This window comes from Sorex fumeus, unplaced genomic scaffold (genome assembly GCF_029834395.1).
Source record: "Sorex fumeus unplaced genomic scaffold, SorFum_2.1 ptg000017l, whole genome shotgun sequence".
NCBI classification, from domain to species: Eukaryota; Metazoa; Chordata; class Mammalia; order Eulipotyphla; family Soricidae; genus Sorex; species Sorex fumeus.
In genome coordinates, this window is record NW_026606074.1 from 606,687 (window position 1) to 620,509 (window position 13,823).

Below are 13,823 nucleotides of genomic sequence, written 5' to 3' on the forward strand. Positions count from 1 at the left end.
CTAATAGCAACATCTGTACATCAGTTGATATCCAGAAGACTTGGCAGATTCATCATCACTATGATATGCCTGTTCACGGATGAGGTGACTGAGCATTCTGCATGGGTTGCCAGCGGATCCACTGCTGAGATTCCTGGGTCTGGCACAGAAGATTTTGCAATTAAAAGTTTATAAGTAATACTATGAAAATTTTCATGTCACAAAGTTTAATAACATTCCGTGTTTGTACAAAGTTATCTACACATCCTTTTCAAACAATGACTCTGAATCCTTTGCCAGTACTTGTCTGTAAACAAACAAAAGTATCTTGTATGAGTGGTAAAAAATGACCAACATGTAACTTAGTGGCCAGAATCATCTGTTTGAGAAACCTTTCTCTTCTTGAGAAACTAGCCACACTGCATTTTACAGCTAAGAAAAAAAAGCACATATTACCACTTAATTTTAAATGATGAACATCACACATCACATATAAGACTGAAGTGATTCAGTGTGTAACTTGTTCATTAAGGAGGAGTTATCTGAGACTCCTTCTGGCTTTAGAGCAATCACTCTAGTCCTGAATGTTCAGGTTCGGCTGCTCTTGGAAGAGATGGATAAGCCTGGGCTACAATTTTAAAACAAAGAAATAAGAAATGACAACACACTCAAAGTTCATCCCTCTGCCTTTTTTCTGGAATGACATCATCTGTGCTTCTCCACCTTTTCTCACAGAACAACAACTGTTAAATATGTTTAAGTCCAAAAGAAAAAGTGTCATCTTCAAGTCAATCGTGTTCTCTGTCAAGAACACACAATTTCCAGAAATTATTTTTTTATTCAACTGACAACAGTACAAAACCAAGCTTTTGACATTTTGAGCAATGCCTTTATATTGAACTAGAGGAATACATGAAACAAAATGTTTCTTTGCCAGAGACCCAAGAATTTACGTTTTCTTGTGAAAGAAAGCAAAGGAAGCAAATACAGAATCCAGTCAAATGACCTTTATGAATTTTTTCCCCATGATTTTTCAGGCAAAACAGGGCATGGTGTCCGGCTGGGTGACAGGTATCCCTGGCTTCTGTGGGACCCTGAGACCCGGGCTTCCCTGGGAAGTTTGGCGACAACAGACTGGCCAGCTCAGGTACAAGGAGGACAATGCTCCCTGCTGGGGGTACAATTCCCTGTGAGCAGATCCTGGCATCTCCCTGGGACTGAAGTGGAACTGATTTTTTCTTGCCGTACCCAGCAATGCTCAGGAGCCCATGTGAAGTGCCTGGGATGGAGACCAGGTCCCCACATCTCTGCGGGGTACAGTATCAGTCTAGCCCCAAGGGGAGTGCTGATTAAATTTCCAACAGAAAGATGTCAAATGCAACGCAGGCTTGACTATAACCAACTATGCAGCACTCCCAGGCACATACTTAAGTGGCTCTACACTCCTCCCCTGACATGCAGCCCACCCCTGTGCCCAGAATTTCCCAAGTTGAGGCCTGCAGCCCTGTCGGGGCTCCTCAGCACCTCACCCATCCCTACTCTGAATTACTTCCCACCGGGAACATGATCGACTGCACAGAGCCGACTCCTCTGGTGCCTATGCCTCCACTCTGGTCGACCCACATGGCCACCTCCTTCCTGCCCCAGGTAGGAACCTGTGGGTCTCTGCTGCAGGAGGTGAGACTCCAGAGCAGAAACATGTCAGGATCCCAAGCGCTGTGCAGGGATGTGAGGAGCCACATTACAGATTACAGGCTCAGGCACTGTGGTGGACCCAACACCACCTGATCATGAACCACATGCTCTTCCGTTCACATGGTCTTCTCCCCAGCTGTAAAATCTGAAACTGTGGTCTCAAGTCTGAGATCTGTGTGTGGGGCCGACTTTAAGGTGAGGCGTGCAGGAGCGTACTGGCCACCAGGGGGCGGACTAACGCACAGGAGAAGGGACACCCAAAGGGCCTTTCGGGAAGATCCTGGCCTCTTCCAAGCCTCCCAGACTCGGCCCATGCAAGTCAACAAGGAGAGCTCCTAGAGAAGAAGGGACTCCTGCATGGGGGCAGGACAGACGGGTGAAACAAGAAAAGTAAACGCAAGGGAAGTGGCCATTAACCCTAAGTGTTTTAAGCTTTGTCAGTGAATTGCCCCTTTTCCTCCTCCCAGAGCAGCTCATTGTGGCCCTGCTAGCATCCCTAATTTAGTTAAAGTTTATCTTTAATCTTTCCTTTATATTTTACCTCTCACGTCGCAGTTCCCCCAAGTCAGTCTTGATTACTTATAAGCCAAAACTTTCTGGTAATTCTGTGTTTTGTATTTGAAGTGCTGTGTATTCCCCTACAGCCTTTTCATATTTTACTATATTTTACTACAGAGCAGTGTTCTTTGGTTAAACACAGAAAGACCATTAATACTATGCTCCTAATATTTGGGAGTTGACTGACTCTGCAATATATCTAACCCTGGGCATAATTACTTGGTCATAAACACTTGACTCAGGCTTCAGTTGCTGTAGTTCCTAACACCCCAAAAGGGAGGTCCCATGTTAGGACTGGGATGGACCCGGGGCGAGTGGCAAAGCCACACCGGCATCGAAGTGGGACAGTCTAGAAAGCATAAGTGCATTGCTGCAAGCTGTTATAACTTAAGAGACAGAATCCCCACGAGGAAGGACAAGCTGAACTGGCCTGAGGACTTAGTCTGGGATTTACAGTAAAAGCCTTGCTTGCTCTCAGAGCCCAGAAAACTAAGTAAGTCGTGTGTGCGTGTTCTCAAAGCCCAGAGGACTAAGTGTTGGGATCTTTGTCTCTTATTGTGTTTATCCAAACAACTGCAAGTACTGATAACTTACACAACTAGAGGGAAAGATAAAAGCAATGTAGATGTCCCTGGGAGACAGTGTCTCCCTGAGTTAATCTCACAAGAGAATTTCCTAGTTTTATCTATGTAAATGATCTATGTAAACCTCCAGATGTTTTATCTATGTAAATGATTAATCACACCTATGTCCTTACCTCAATCCCCCTCAGAGGTTCTATAAGTATGCTAGCAGCTCTGCATTAAAAGGGCCATTTTCACCATCAAGCTGTGGTCCCCGCCTACCTGTCTGTCTCTCTGTTGCGGAGGCCTGGGGAGGACGGAGGCCTGGGGAGAACAGGAGGCAGCTCCATGTGGCATCCGTTGTTGCAGCAGCCCACCCTCACATTATTTTGTGAACTCGCAGGAGGAAAGAGAGCTAGAGTGAAAGAGCAGGGCTCTGGCAGGGTGGGACGGGGAGCCCACTGACAAATGTGCATGGACCAAGGAGGGCGCACACTGCCTGCAGGGAGAAGCTAGAGAGGAGGAGGGAAAGCGAAGTGCAGGACCTGGGTAGTGCTGAATCCTCTGGCGGGAAGCCACTGGCACATACTGCCCTGGCTCACAGCAATGGTCCCCAAGACCATCACGAGAGTGGCCAAGGGGAGAGTCAGGACAAGGCTGTACTTGTCATGAGGGAGGTGGAGGAGCCTCAGTGTGTGAACTTGAAGATGGTGCCAACCTGTTCTCAACGCAGCTCCGGGGGCCGGGGGTGGGAGTGGGCAGAGGTGAGGGGACAGGCTGTTGCCCACACCACCAGGGAGAACACATCTGATTCTGCTCACAGGGACTCAAGTGACCGCTACGTAAGCTGATAGGGGCTGTGGGGGTCCCCAGGACTACAGCACAGAGGGTGGACCTGAGGCAGCAACCTCCTACTCTGTGGGTGGTGGCATCACGGATTCAAAGTCATGGTAGAAACAATGGAGTCAGTCCTTGTCCTGCCTTTGCCCCAGCTTGGTCACCACGTATTTCACTCTTGTGGGTGGGCACAGCGTTGGCTTACCTGCCAAACCCTGGGAACCAAAGGACCAGCCAATTTCAAGCAGTGGACACAATACCCCATACTGTAAACCTGTATGCGATCTGCCCTCTCTACTTAGAACCCAGGGCTGCACTTCTAAATGGGACCCAGATCTCATCTGGTAAGAATTCCTGATGCACAGAGGTGGCTCCATGGCCACGCGGCTGCCAGAGAGACACAAGCAACAAGTGGGTCTCCAGCACCACTCCCCGTAATGTGTCCCAAACACTTGGGATTCCTGGTGCCACAATAGCGTGCAGCCTGCAGTGAAAAGCGTGACTGAGATTGTGAATCTATATGGGACTCCGCCGTTGCAAAGACAAACGGGAAAGAAAGTGGAGGGCAGGATCAGCCCCTCCTGTCACAGCAGTGTCACGGCTAGACAAGGAGCAGGGACAGCTCTCAGGACGTCCGGTTAGAGGCTGGTGAGTCTTTCAGAAGCACCTTCCAATGACAGGGGCAGGCATTCTACACCGTCAGAGGAAGAAATAGCATTTCTCTCTTGGTTACTTCTGAGAGGACATCTGGCGATGCTCAGGGCTGACTCCTGGCACTGCACTCAGAGATCATTCCTGGTGGGGCTTGGGAGACCATTCGAAGGATTGGGGAATGAAACCAAGTTCTCATGTGTGAGGCAAGTGCCCAACTTGCTATGCTATTTCTTCAACACCAATAACGTTTCCTTTTTTCAGAAAACAATTAGGAAATAGTAGTTTTGAAGACCAGACTAATTCTACCCATTTTAAGTGTGGGAAATTGGACGTGGAAAAAAAAAAAGACAAATTACAAACAATGCAGAAAAGAAAAAGCAAAAGTAGATTCTGAGCAAATGGATATACTACAGAGACTTTTCTCCCCTGTTCCCCCAAAGACGCTGTTATATGTCTGATACCCTAGTTTGAAAGCTCCCAGGAACCTACACAACATTTCTTTTCTTGTTTATTTCTGATCTGGGGAAAAGGTACGTGACTCAGGGTTTAAGGTTACTGGGGCCAAAGCAGTTGTACAGTGGACAGGGCACTTGCCTTGCACACTGCCAATCTGGATTATATCCCTGGTATCCCATATGGTCCCCTAAGCCCACTAGGGGTAATCCCTGAGTGCAGAGACAGGAGTCAGCCCTGAGCACCATCAGATGGCCCAAAACCAAACCCAACAACAACAAAAAAGAGTTTAGGGTGACAGACAGGTATGGCTCTCTGAGATCTGACTCTATCCCACGAACGAGGATCTCCAGCACGCCCACAATGCCAGGAAAGCCCGGGGTGCATGCGCGCCCACTCCTGAGTCCTGGTAAGTCCCTGCAGCAGGGCCAACTCACCACAACACCCCACATTCAACAAACCAGCAACAGGAATCTGTACCCCAAACAGGCTCTGGGACAAAGGGACACAGACGGACAGCCAGGAGAGTCTGAGCCATCGTATGCATGAGTCGTACCTGGGATGCCAAGGCCAAAGGCACAGCAGAGAGGTGCTGTGTTCCGCACCACCAGGGAGGGTGGGGCTGAGAGCAGAGCCCCGTGCCGCCATCCACACTGTTGCCCCCAAACGCCCTCTCCGGTCCCCACGGCAGTCCCTACAGGGATGCGGTGCTGGCCACAGCCTGTTCCAGCTGCTGCAGAAGCTGCTCTGGCTGTGGTGCGAATGCGCTGGTGTCCACTCTCTGGAAGTCGGGGTGAGTCACCACAGAAGCCAGGACCTCAGCAATGCGGCTGATGTCGAAAGCAGCCTGCTGGAGGCCCACCCCAGTGTCCTCACTGTGCTCAGCCTGGCCAGGCTCCATTCCCTTGGTTAGGCTGTTCAGCCTCCTTTCGGCAATGACCTTGAGGAAGTGGTAAAATTCTTCGAAATTGATGCCAGTACAGGACCTCATAATGACCTGGGTCAAAAAGGAGAGACTCGTGAGCGCCCACGCACCCACACATCAGGCAGCATCCTCTGACTGGGCAGAACCGGGGCGATGAAGGACCCCAGATGCAGTGTGGTCCAGACAGGAACCAGAGGGGGAACGTCCTTCGCAGAGATGGACCTGGAGACCACCACATCCCTGAGACCACAGCTCTGCACTTGTGAGCTACGGCCCGAGATGGCACGGCAGCCTGGCAGTCACCACACACCCACAGCCTCCACTGAAGCCTGCAGGACACCCCAGCATGCCCCCTTTCAGCTCCTCCCAGAGCCCCAGGAAATCCCTGGCTTGCCAGTGTCTGGCGCTGAAACACACCATACCTGGCAGTGGTGGTGCCAGTCAGGCATGCTCTCCTTCCACTCGATGACTTCCTGCTGCACGGCACGGAGCTCCTGCTGCAGGAAGTGCCACATGTGGCCCAGGTTGAAGCCGTTGACCCAGTTGTGATTAATGGAGATCGTGTCTTCCTACAGGAAGCGGGAGGCACACAGGCTACTCCCAGAAGCTCACCGCAAACACTGCCCACCCCACCCCTCCCTCCTCTTGGGCTGCCGAAGCTTGACAAGGGGTGCTCCAGGGGAGGGACAGGGGTACAGGGACAATACAAGTGCACAGCAGATCCCTACAGGCCTGCAACAGTCACACAGGGAAGCCATGCGGGGAGGGAAAAACAAGGGTGTTCCCTGGGAGGGTTGGGAAGGGCGAGTCCTGCCCTCTTGCTGTAAAGGTACGCAGGGACTGCCAGGAAGGCCACCAGGGACACCTGAGGCAGGAACAGGCCCTGGCAAGCTTCCTGACCTGCTCTTGTGAGCTACACTTGTGGAACAGCGAGCGCCCGACCTACCAGGTTGTGGACTTGGTGATGCCAGCCGCTGGGCACAAACACCATCTCACCCGCCTCCTGCGTGACCTCCAACGGGGGGCAACAGTGCTCACGCCTGGGGTACAGGCGGCTGTCGAGGAGCGTGGGGGAGGTGACATCGTAGGGCAGGCTCCCGTGGCAATCCCGCAGGGCCTCTTCTTGCCCCGGTGGGAAGAAGATCCATTTTTTCCTCCCACAGATGTTGACAGACCAGCTGAAGGAGCGGAAGATGTCAGCGTGGAACGGCGACCTACGTAAGGGTTCTCGTTGGTGCCCTCAAGAGCCAGGTGTGGGGTTTGTTTCTCCCAAACAGGCTGAGCCAGCAACAAGTCGGGCCCGTGAGTCAGGTGGGCAGACAAACCTCCCCCCAAAGTCCCACGAGAGATACGCAAGTCCAGTGGGCCTAGGAACGCCCAACCTGGGGCCTGACTCCAAGTCCTGGCTGATGGAACTCTCCAAGATGAGCTGAGGGCGAGCTCCCAGGGCAGCAAAGGAGATGGGGTGCAGGGTGGGGTGAGACCAAGGAGGGGCCAGGATGCGGGCGGTGGTGTTGGGAGGCCATCTCACCAGCTGCCAGTGGGCCCCATGTAGATGAAGCGGTAGTCATCCACGTCCAGAGTGTCCCAGTACTCGTTCAGCCAGTCCGACGAGAAGTACACAGGCAGGGTAAACACATCCTTGGCTGAGGAGTCCCTTGAGACAATGGAATGAGGTTGAGGCGCACGTAGCAGCCGCAAGCCCACCTCCCCACACTCCAGTGCTAAACACAAGAGATCTTAAGGGTTAATAAAAAGCTGTGTAAGTCTACAACTGTACCTCATGGTGTCTCACTAATAAAAATTTTAAAAAAAAAAGTGCATGACCCTAAGCTGCCTTCTGCTGCTGTGCCCAGACCATTGGCACCAGCCATCAGGCTGCATGGGGCCACCTCAGACCACCCAGCTCTAGTCCAGACACCAAACAGACAAAATAAATGGCTGTAGAGTTTCTGTGACATCTGGAACCAACCCTGCAGCTCTGAGACTTCAAGCCTGGATTTCACTGCGGATTCTTGGTGCAGGCCCGGCATTAGAATGGCTTCCGGAATCGGTGAGCCTCTTCTACACCTTTGCCTCACCCAGTGTCCATGACTCAGCCTGCTGGATGCCAGGTCTCAGGTGCAAACACAAGGTTCTGCACCACGCACACGAGGTGTTGTGCGCTTCCCTGCTCACAGTCATTTATGCCCCAGCCCAGCCGCACACCCAAACAAGTGGGGACTCAGGGACAACTGTCAGGGCCCCACACACGCTGGCCACGTACTTCGTCACTTTGAGCTACCTCCCCAGCCCTTGATCTGACCTTTCTGAAACCTAGCTTCCACGTCATAAAATCAAGAATTTAGTCGTTCACGCAAACCGTAACCCAGGAGTTAATGTAGTTGTTTGCACATTTACGATGACTATGCAGGTCAGTGTGGGTCTGATAAGAAACCCCTCTCGATTAGTTAGAAGTTATTTTCCCAGAGGCAGGGGTGTGCTGGTGTGGGACCGTCCTCAGAGCCGGGTGGTTCGAAGATTAGGCCCCACAGTAGGTTGAATAAGCAAGTTCAGACCCAGGAGGAGGGGCCAGTAGGGACACACCGGAAAGGCAAGTGTGAGCTGCTGCTCTGGCCAGTGATGAAGGATCAAGGGTGAGTGGGACACAGCTCTGCTGGAAAGGTTACCCTGGAGCTTTCAAGCGCCCACATCAGATCACCTGGACATGAGGTGCGTGGCCTGGCAGGAGAATGATGGCGATCAGGGTGGAGAAGAGAGTGACCTGGCCAGTCGGCGGGAAAGGTCAGTCCCACCGAGTGGCATCTGAGGAGGGCCCAGAACAGTGCTGCCTCTAAGATGGAGGTTAGGCCATCAAGGGCAGGTTGAAGAGGTAGTGACCACAGCTCATCGGCGTCCCTGCCAGGGCCCACTCCCCCAGCATCAAGAGGCCAATCTGGGAGTGACTGCCAGCTGCCACTCCAACAAGGACTGAAGGGCATCAAGTTTGGGTTTTCTTTTCTCTGCGGGCCACACACCTGGCACTGCTCACGGCGAGCGGAAGTAAGCTCTGCTGCGCTCAGGGGTCATCCCTGGTGGAGCCCCGGGGACCCTCGGGGGATGCCGGGAGCCAGAGCCGGCTGTGTGCAAGGCCAGCACCAGGACGGCCGCCGAGGCAGGTGCTTTGCGCCGGGGCTGGGGGAGATGCCCGCTCTGTGGCTTTACCTGCACAGATGCCAGTCTTTGAGGTAGAGGCATCCCCGGGGAGACGAGTAGCCGGCCTCGATGTGTCCTCTCCAGTAGCCGATGTAGTCCCTGAGCGGCATGCGTTCTTTGGGGTTCGAGTTGTATTCCCGGAGCCCGCAGTTCGCCACGGGGACCACCACGTCTCCTGGAAGGCGAGGGGTCGCGGGCTCCTCAGAGCGCTCCGCGGCCCCCCCCCCCGAGACCCCCCTGGGCGCCCCCGGGCCCCCGGCCGCGGCCCCCCGCCCCGAGACCCCCCTGGGCGCCCCCGCCCCCCGGCCGCGGCCCCCCGCCCCGAGACCCCCCCCTGGGCGCCCCCGGGCCCCCGGCCGCGGCCCCCCGCCCCGAGACCCCCCTGGGCGCCCCCGGGCCCCGGCCGCGGCCCCCCGCCCCGAGACCCCCCTGGGCGCCCCCGGGCCCCGGCCGCGGTCCCCCGCCCCGAGACCCCCCTGGGCGCCCCCCGCCCCGAGACCCCCCTGGGGCCCCCCGCCCCCCGGCCGCGGCCCCCGGCCCACCGTAGGTGCGCAGCAGGTAGTCCCAGTCGGGCGCGCCGGCGGGCGTCACCCAGCGGCGCCGGCAGCCCCAGCCCGCGGTGAAGGCGCTGGAGAAGACGCACGGCCGGTTGGGCAGCAGGTGGCCCCGCACGAAGTCCGCGTACGAGAAGGCGCCCGGCTCGGCGATGAAGTCCACGCGGCGCGGCGCCGGCCGGGCCCCGCCGGGCCCGCGGCCCCCGAGGCCTCGGAAGTGGCGCTCGGCCAGCAGGCGCGTCTCGCGGTCCATGCCCGGCGGCGGCGGGCGCGGGGAACCGGGCGGCGGCGGGAGGCTCCCCGCACCCAGACCGGGCCCCGCCGCGGCCGGAACCCAGCGCCCGGCCGCCGTTTCTGCCCGGCCCCGCCGCGGCCCGCGCCCGGCGCACGCGCAGGCGCAGACGCAGCGCAGCCCGGCCGCCCCGCGCTCCGGCTCCGGCTCCGGCGACCCCGGACCCTGCAGGCGCTGCGGACCCCACGGCCGGCTCCGCACCCCCCGCGGCTCGGGTAAAGCGGCCTCCCGGCGCGCGGCTGCGTCGGCGCCCCGAACCCCCGGCCCCCGACTCAGGCTCGTGCCCCGGGGACTGGCGGGCAGGGGCTGGGCTGGGCCGCCGGCGATGCCCGAGGCCAGAAGCGGGGCCTCTGCGGGATGCCCGGGGCCTAAGCTGCGAGGGCGGTTCGGAGACGCAGAGGCCTGGGCTGGGTGCTGGGCGCGGGCGCTGGTGGGCGCGGGCAGGCAGGAGGCGTGCGGCCACTCAGGTGCGGGCTTGAGGCTGCACGCCGGCCTGCCTGAGAAGCCAAACCCAGCGACGTCAACCCACTCCTGTCCACGTGGAACGGAGGGAAACCATCGCTGTACCGTGGGAATTTGCTAGTCAAACGTCTGCAGGAGAGCGGGAGAGTGCACAAGTACACAGGTGCAAGGTTACTGCGTCACACTCCCCAATGCAAGAGGGTACACAGCTCTGTTTTACACGTAGTAAAAAAGCCTCTCGTCTCTCTGATAGAAATGTAGGAGCATCCTGTAATCCTTCCGCATCAATGGGAACTCTAGACAGTTTCTGGCTCTGGTATGTTGTTTGGGGGAGGGGGACACGCCAGTGGAAGGGGTTGGGGCTCTGTCCAGCTATTCTCAGGGCTCACTCCCGGTGGGCCTGGAGCACCATATGAAATGCCAGGGAAATCGAACCCGGGTGCGCGGCATGCAAAGCAAACATCTTAACTGCAGTGCTGTCGCAGCCCCATGGCTCTGGTTTTTGGTTTATTTGGTTTTTGTTTTGTTTGAGAGCCACACCTGGCAGTGCTCAGGGATGCATGCGGTGCCTGGGATAGAATCCGGGTCTTCATGCCAAGCATGGGCTCCCATGCATTCTGGGAAAGTTGGTGCTTACAGTTCTGTCAACAGGTGATGAATGTGCCTTGCAAAATCTGGACACTGGTTTTGCTTAAAGTAAGTAAAGGCCCTCCCGTTGATCATCGATTTGCTCGAGCGGGCCCAGTAACGTCTCCATTGGAGACTTTGTTGTTACTGTGTTTGGCATATCGAATACGTCACGGGGAGCTTGCCAGGCTCTGCCGTGCGGGCGAGATACTCTCGGTAGCTTGCCGGGCTCTCTGAGAGGGGCGGAGGAATCGAACTCGGGTCGGCCATGTTGGCTGTGTGCAAGGCAAACGCCCTACCGCTGTGCTATCACTCCAGCCCTGGTTTTGCTTACTCCTAACAAAAGCTGAAGAGAAGGAACAGCCCCTGTATTTAACAAGCAAGATGTGAATTTGTTTACTCTTATGGGTGGAAGAAGAAAGGTTCTGGGTGTGCTGAGGCTATGGACTTGGAAAGGGAGCTTGAAGGTGGGGGTTCTTTCCAAGGGGTCTGACGTTGACCCAGAACAGAAGGCTCTGCAGTGGGAAAAGGCGGAGAAGCAGGCCCTAGAAGTGCATGTGGGGGAAAGTATCTGAGGCCCAGGTAGAAACGGAAGCAGGGCACGTGGTGGGAATTGTGGTAAGTGAGGTAACACAAAGGGGTGAGAGTATCTGCCTTTTCCATCTGCCTCGCTTGCCTTGTGTAGTCAGGCGTGGGATTCATCACACCTTGGGCTAGCAGACAGCGGAAAATGGGCAAACAAAGTTAAACTGGAGAAGAATCACCCACAATTCCACCTGAAAGGACTGTTTTCTATTAGTGACAGGGAAACTTCCCTTCTGTGCATGAATACATGCAAGCATTTACTTGTTTTCTTTTCTTCCCCTGTGCCTTACTGTCTCCTCTCTCATCCATAAGTTTGTCTCTGTAAACATTTGCTATTCTTTGTTGTTTTTCAGTCACACCCAAGGAAGCTTGGGGGCTATTTCTGATGCGCTCAGGTATGAATCTCTGGACTTGAGCCTGCACACCTGCCATGCTCACGGTGCTGGGGGCTCATGTGTGGTGCCAAAACCAGGACTGGCATCTGTGCTAAGTCTGTCTCCCACCCCAAGCATTTTCTATTCTTTATCTTTTATAATATAGTATCTGGCAAGCTATTCCTTCATTTGAATTCAGGTATAGTGAGTACAGATCATGAGCGGTAACTGGGGAAAGTGGGGGGAGCAGTGTGTTTGCAGTTGTTTAAAGATGTAGGAAAATACTAAGCTTAGGGTGTCTGAAATTCAGAAGGTGAGCCTGGGGACAGGTGTCACTGTTCTAAACCAGGTCACATACTAATTCATATCTATAGTAAGAACCAGAATGCAAAAGAAAGGAGTTTAGGAGTCAGTATCATGTACAAATAATGTAAGAGCCTCATTTCTCTGAAACATGGATGCTGTGCGAATAAGCTCTGTCTCTGCAGTAACAAACTCTGACTGCATGTTTAGACCTCCTAGGTGGAAAGTGGGAGCCTCTGAGAGCAGAAGGTGAAGGTAATGGAAAAGGCAGGAGTTTGTGGGAACACTGCTCCCACTGTTCCAAGCTTTCTTGTGGCAGGAGTTACTGGAAGGTGTGCGAAATGTTCTGCATGTTCTGCTACTTTGGAACTGAACTAAAAATAGGGTGTTTACTTGATACTGTGGTTCACTAGACACAGGTCTGCTAGAAGTGCTGAAAGAGACCCATCGTGCTAATTGCATGCTAAGTAGCTTAGTTATGTGGGTTCGCCTCCCTATATGGTTGTCTCTACAGGTGAGTGCAGTTCTGCAAGTCTTGGCTAGGAGCTGTGGACTCTGGGTAAGAGCTGGGGAGGCCAGAAGTGCTGGCTTGTGCTCCAGGAACTTGGCACTGATTACAGACACCCGGAAGGAAGAGCACTCGCTGTCCCTCGGTGCACACAGTAATGCTGCCATGATCCAGTTCACATAGTGCGGTCCACTCAGCACGTAGTTACAGGGTCATGCTGATGCTCCCTGGAGCACAAGGCTTTCCCCAGTCTAGGGACCCAGAAGCACAGAAAAAGGGCCACTGAGGCTGTGGTGTGGAGAGCCCTTTAGGGAAGAGAAGATGACGCAGCAGCAGAGACGAAGGAATGAGAAGTGAGCAGCGAAGCAGGTGCAGGCCCAGTGGCGGGCACAGAGCCGAGGGCGACACTGGTCGGAATTTGCTGGGCTAGAGAGCAGAGGCTGAACTTGACACAGAGATGGGGAGGAATCTTGTCGCTCTAACTGCTGCTGGCTGAAGGAGGGTGGTAGGCAGGCAGCAGTGAGGAAGGAGATACCGCACTGTGTGGGCAGTAATAACTACCCTTTCGGTGGTGTGGCTTGGGGGCTAGGCTGTGGGCAGATGCAAGGAGAAAGTCCTGCCAGGACTAATGAATGACTTAGAGGAGGGAGGGCATGAGCAGGGGTGGAGGGGCAGTCCAAGAGTACTCCCCAGGAGCTACCACCCTGGAAGCGAGGGGCAGGCAGAGGGGCAAGCCAACCTGGAAATGCCTGTGGGATGGCTTCATGGAGGGCCCACCTTGCCCTCCTGTGTGTACGATGTAAGAACTTGAGAAGATTGGGGGCAATATTTACTGCTGTGAGACCCTGGACTCACTGGGAAGAAAGGGTTGCTGATAGGTGGGAGGGGGAGCAGAAACAAGACCCTGGTATGGGTGCGAGGCAGAGACACAGCGTTCTGGAACCACGCCGTGTCAACTAGAAGTAATGGGTCACTGTGGACAAAGGTCTGCACATCCGTGGGTGGGCAGAGCGGCGGGAGGGACGGGAGGTAGTGGAGAGGTGACAGCGCCATGGTGGAAGGTGCCCAGCACAGAAGCAGAGGCCTCCCCCGCAGCGTATCTGAGCACGACATTTCAGAACATTCTGTGAGCTGACGAGAGGGTCCAGCAGACTGTGGGCCTGTGGGCCATTCCTGCTTCCACATGTGGAGTTTGGCCTTTTTCTTGTACACAGCAGAAATGTCCCCACTTGGTCTTCATTGACTTGGGCTTGTGGAGG

The 13,823-nt window shown here is 55.0% G+C and overlaps 2 protein-coding genes across 4 annotated transcripts in view; one reads left to right on the forward strand and one right to left on the reverse strand.

Moving 5' to 3' along the window:
* SNAP47 (synaptosome associated protein 47) overlaps positions 1 to 13,823 on the forward strand; it is a 55,382-nt gene that overhangs the window by 20,738 nt on the left and 20,821 nt on the right. The window lies entirely within an intron of this gene.
* JMJD4 (jumonji domain containing 4) lies at positions 241 to 9,667 on the reverse strand. 3 transcript variants are annotated; one of them, XR_008792189.1, is made up of 7 exons: positions 9,402 to 9,667; positions 8,869 to 9,034; positions 7,196 to 7,321; positions 6,611 to 6,842; positions 6,087 to 6,233; positions 5,296 to 5,736; positions 241 to 286 (listed from the first exon to the last, which is right to left on the reverse strand). XR_008792189.1 is itself a non-coding variant. In XM_056112246.1 (6 exons), the coding sequence occupies exons 1-6, from the start codon at positions 9,664 to 9,666 to the stop codon at positions 5,434 to 5,436; spliced, it is 1,275 nt and encodes a 424-aa protein (XP_055968221.1). In that variant the 5' UTR covers position 9,667; the 3' UTR covers positions 4,412 to 5,433. The 3 variants fall into 3 exon arrangements, 1 of the variants encoding a protein (XP_055968221.1); XR_008792188.1 differs by having other exon boundaries at positions 6,611 to 6,878; XM_056112246.1 differs by lacking the exon at positions 241 to 286 and having other exon boundaries at positions 4,412 to 5,736; positions 6,611 to 6,878.

Coding starts and splice junctions, on each gene's coding strand:
- JMJD4 (XM_056112246.1), bottom strand. CDS start 9,666: ATGGACCGCGAGACGCGCCTGCTGGCCGAGCGCCACTTCCGAGGCCTC. Junction 6,879..7,195: donor ATGGGGCCCACTGGCAGCTG/GTGAGATGGCCT, acceptor ACCCTTACGTAG/GTCGCCGTTCCACGCTGACA. Junction 6,234..6,610: donor ATCACCAAGTCCACAACCTG/GTAGGTCGGGCG, acceptor CGCTTCCTGTAG/GAAGACACGATCTCCATTAA.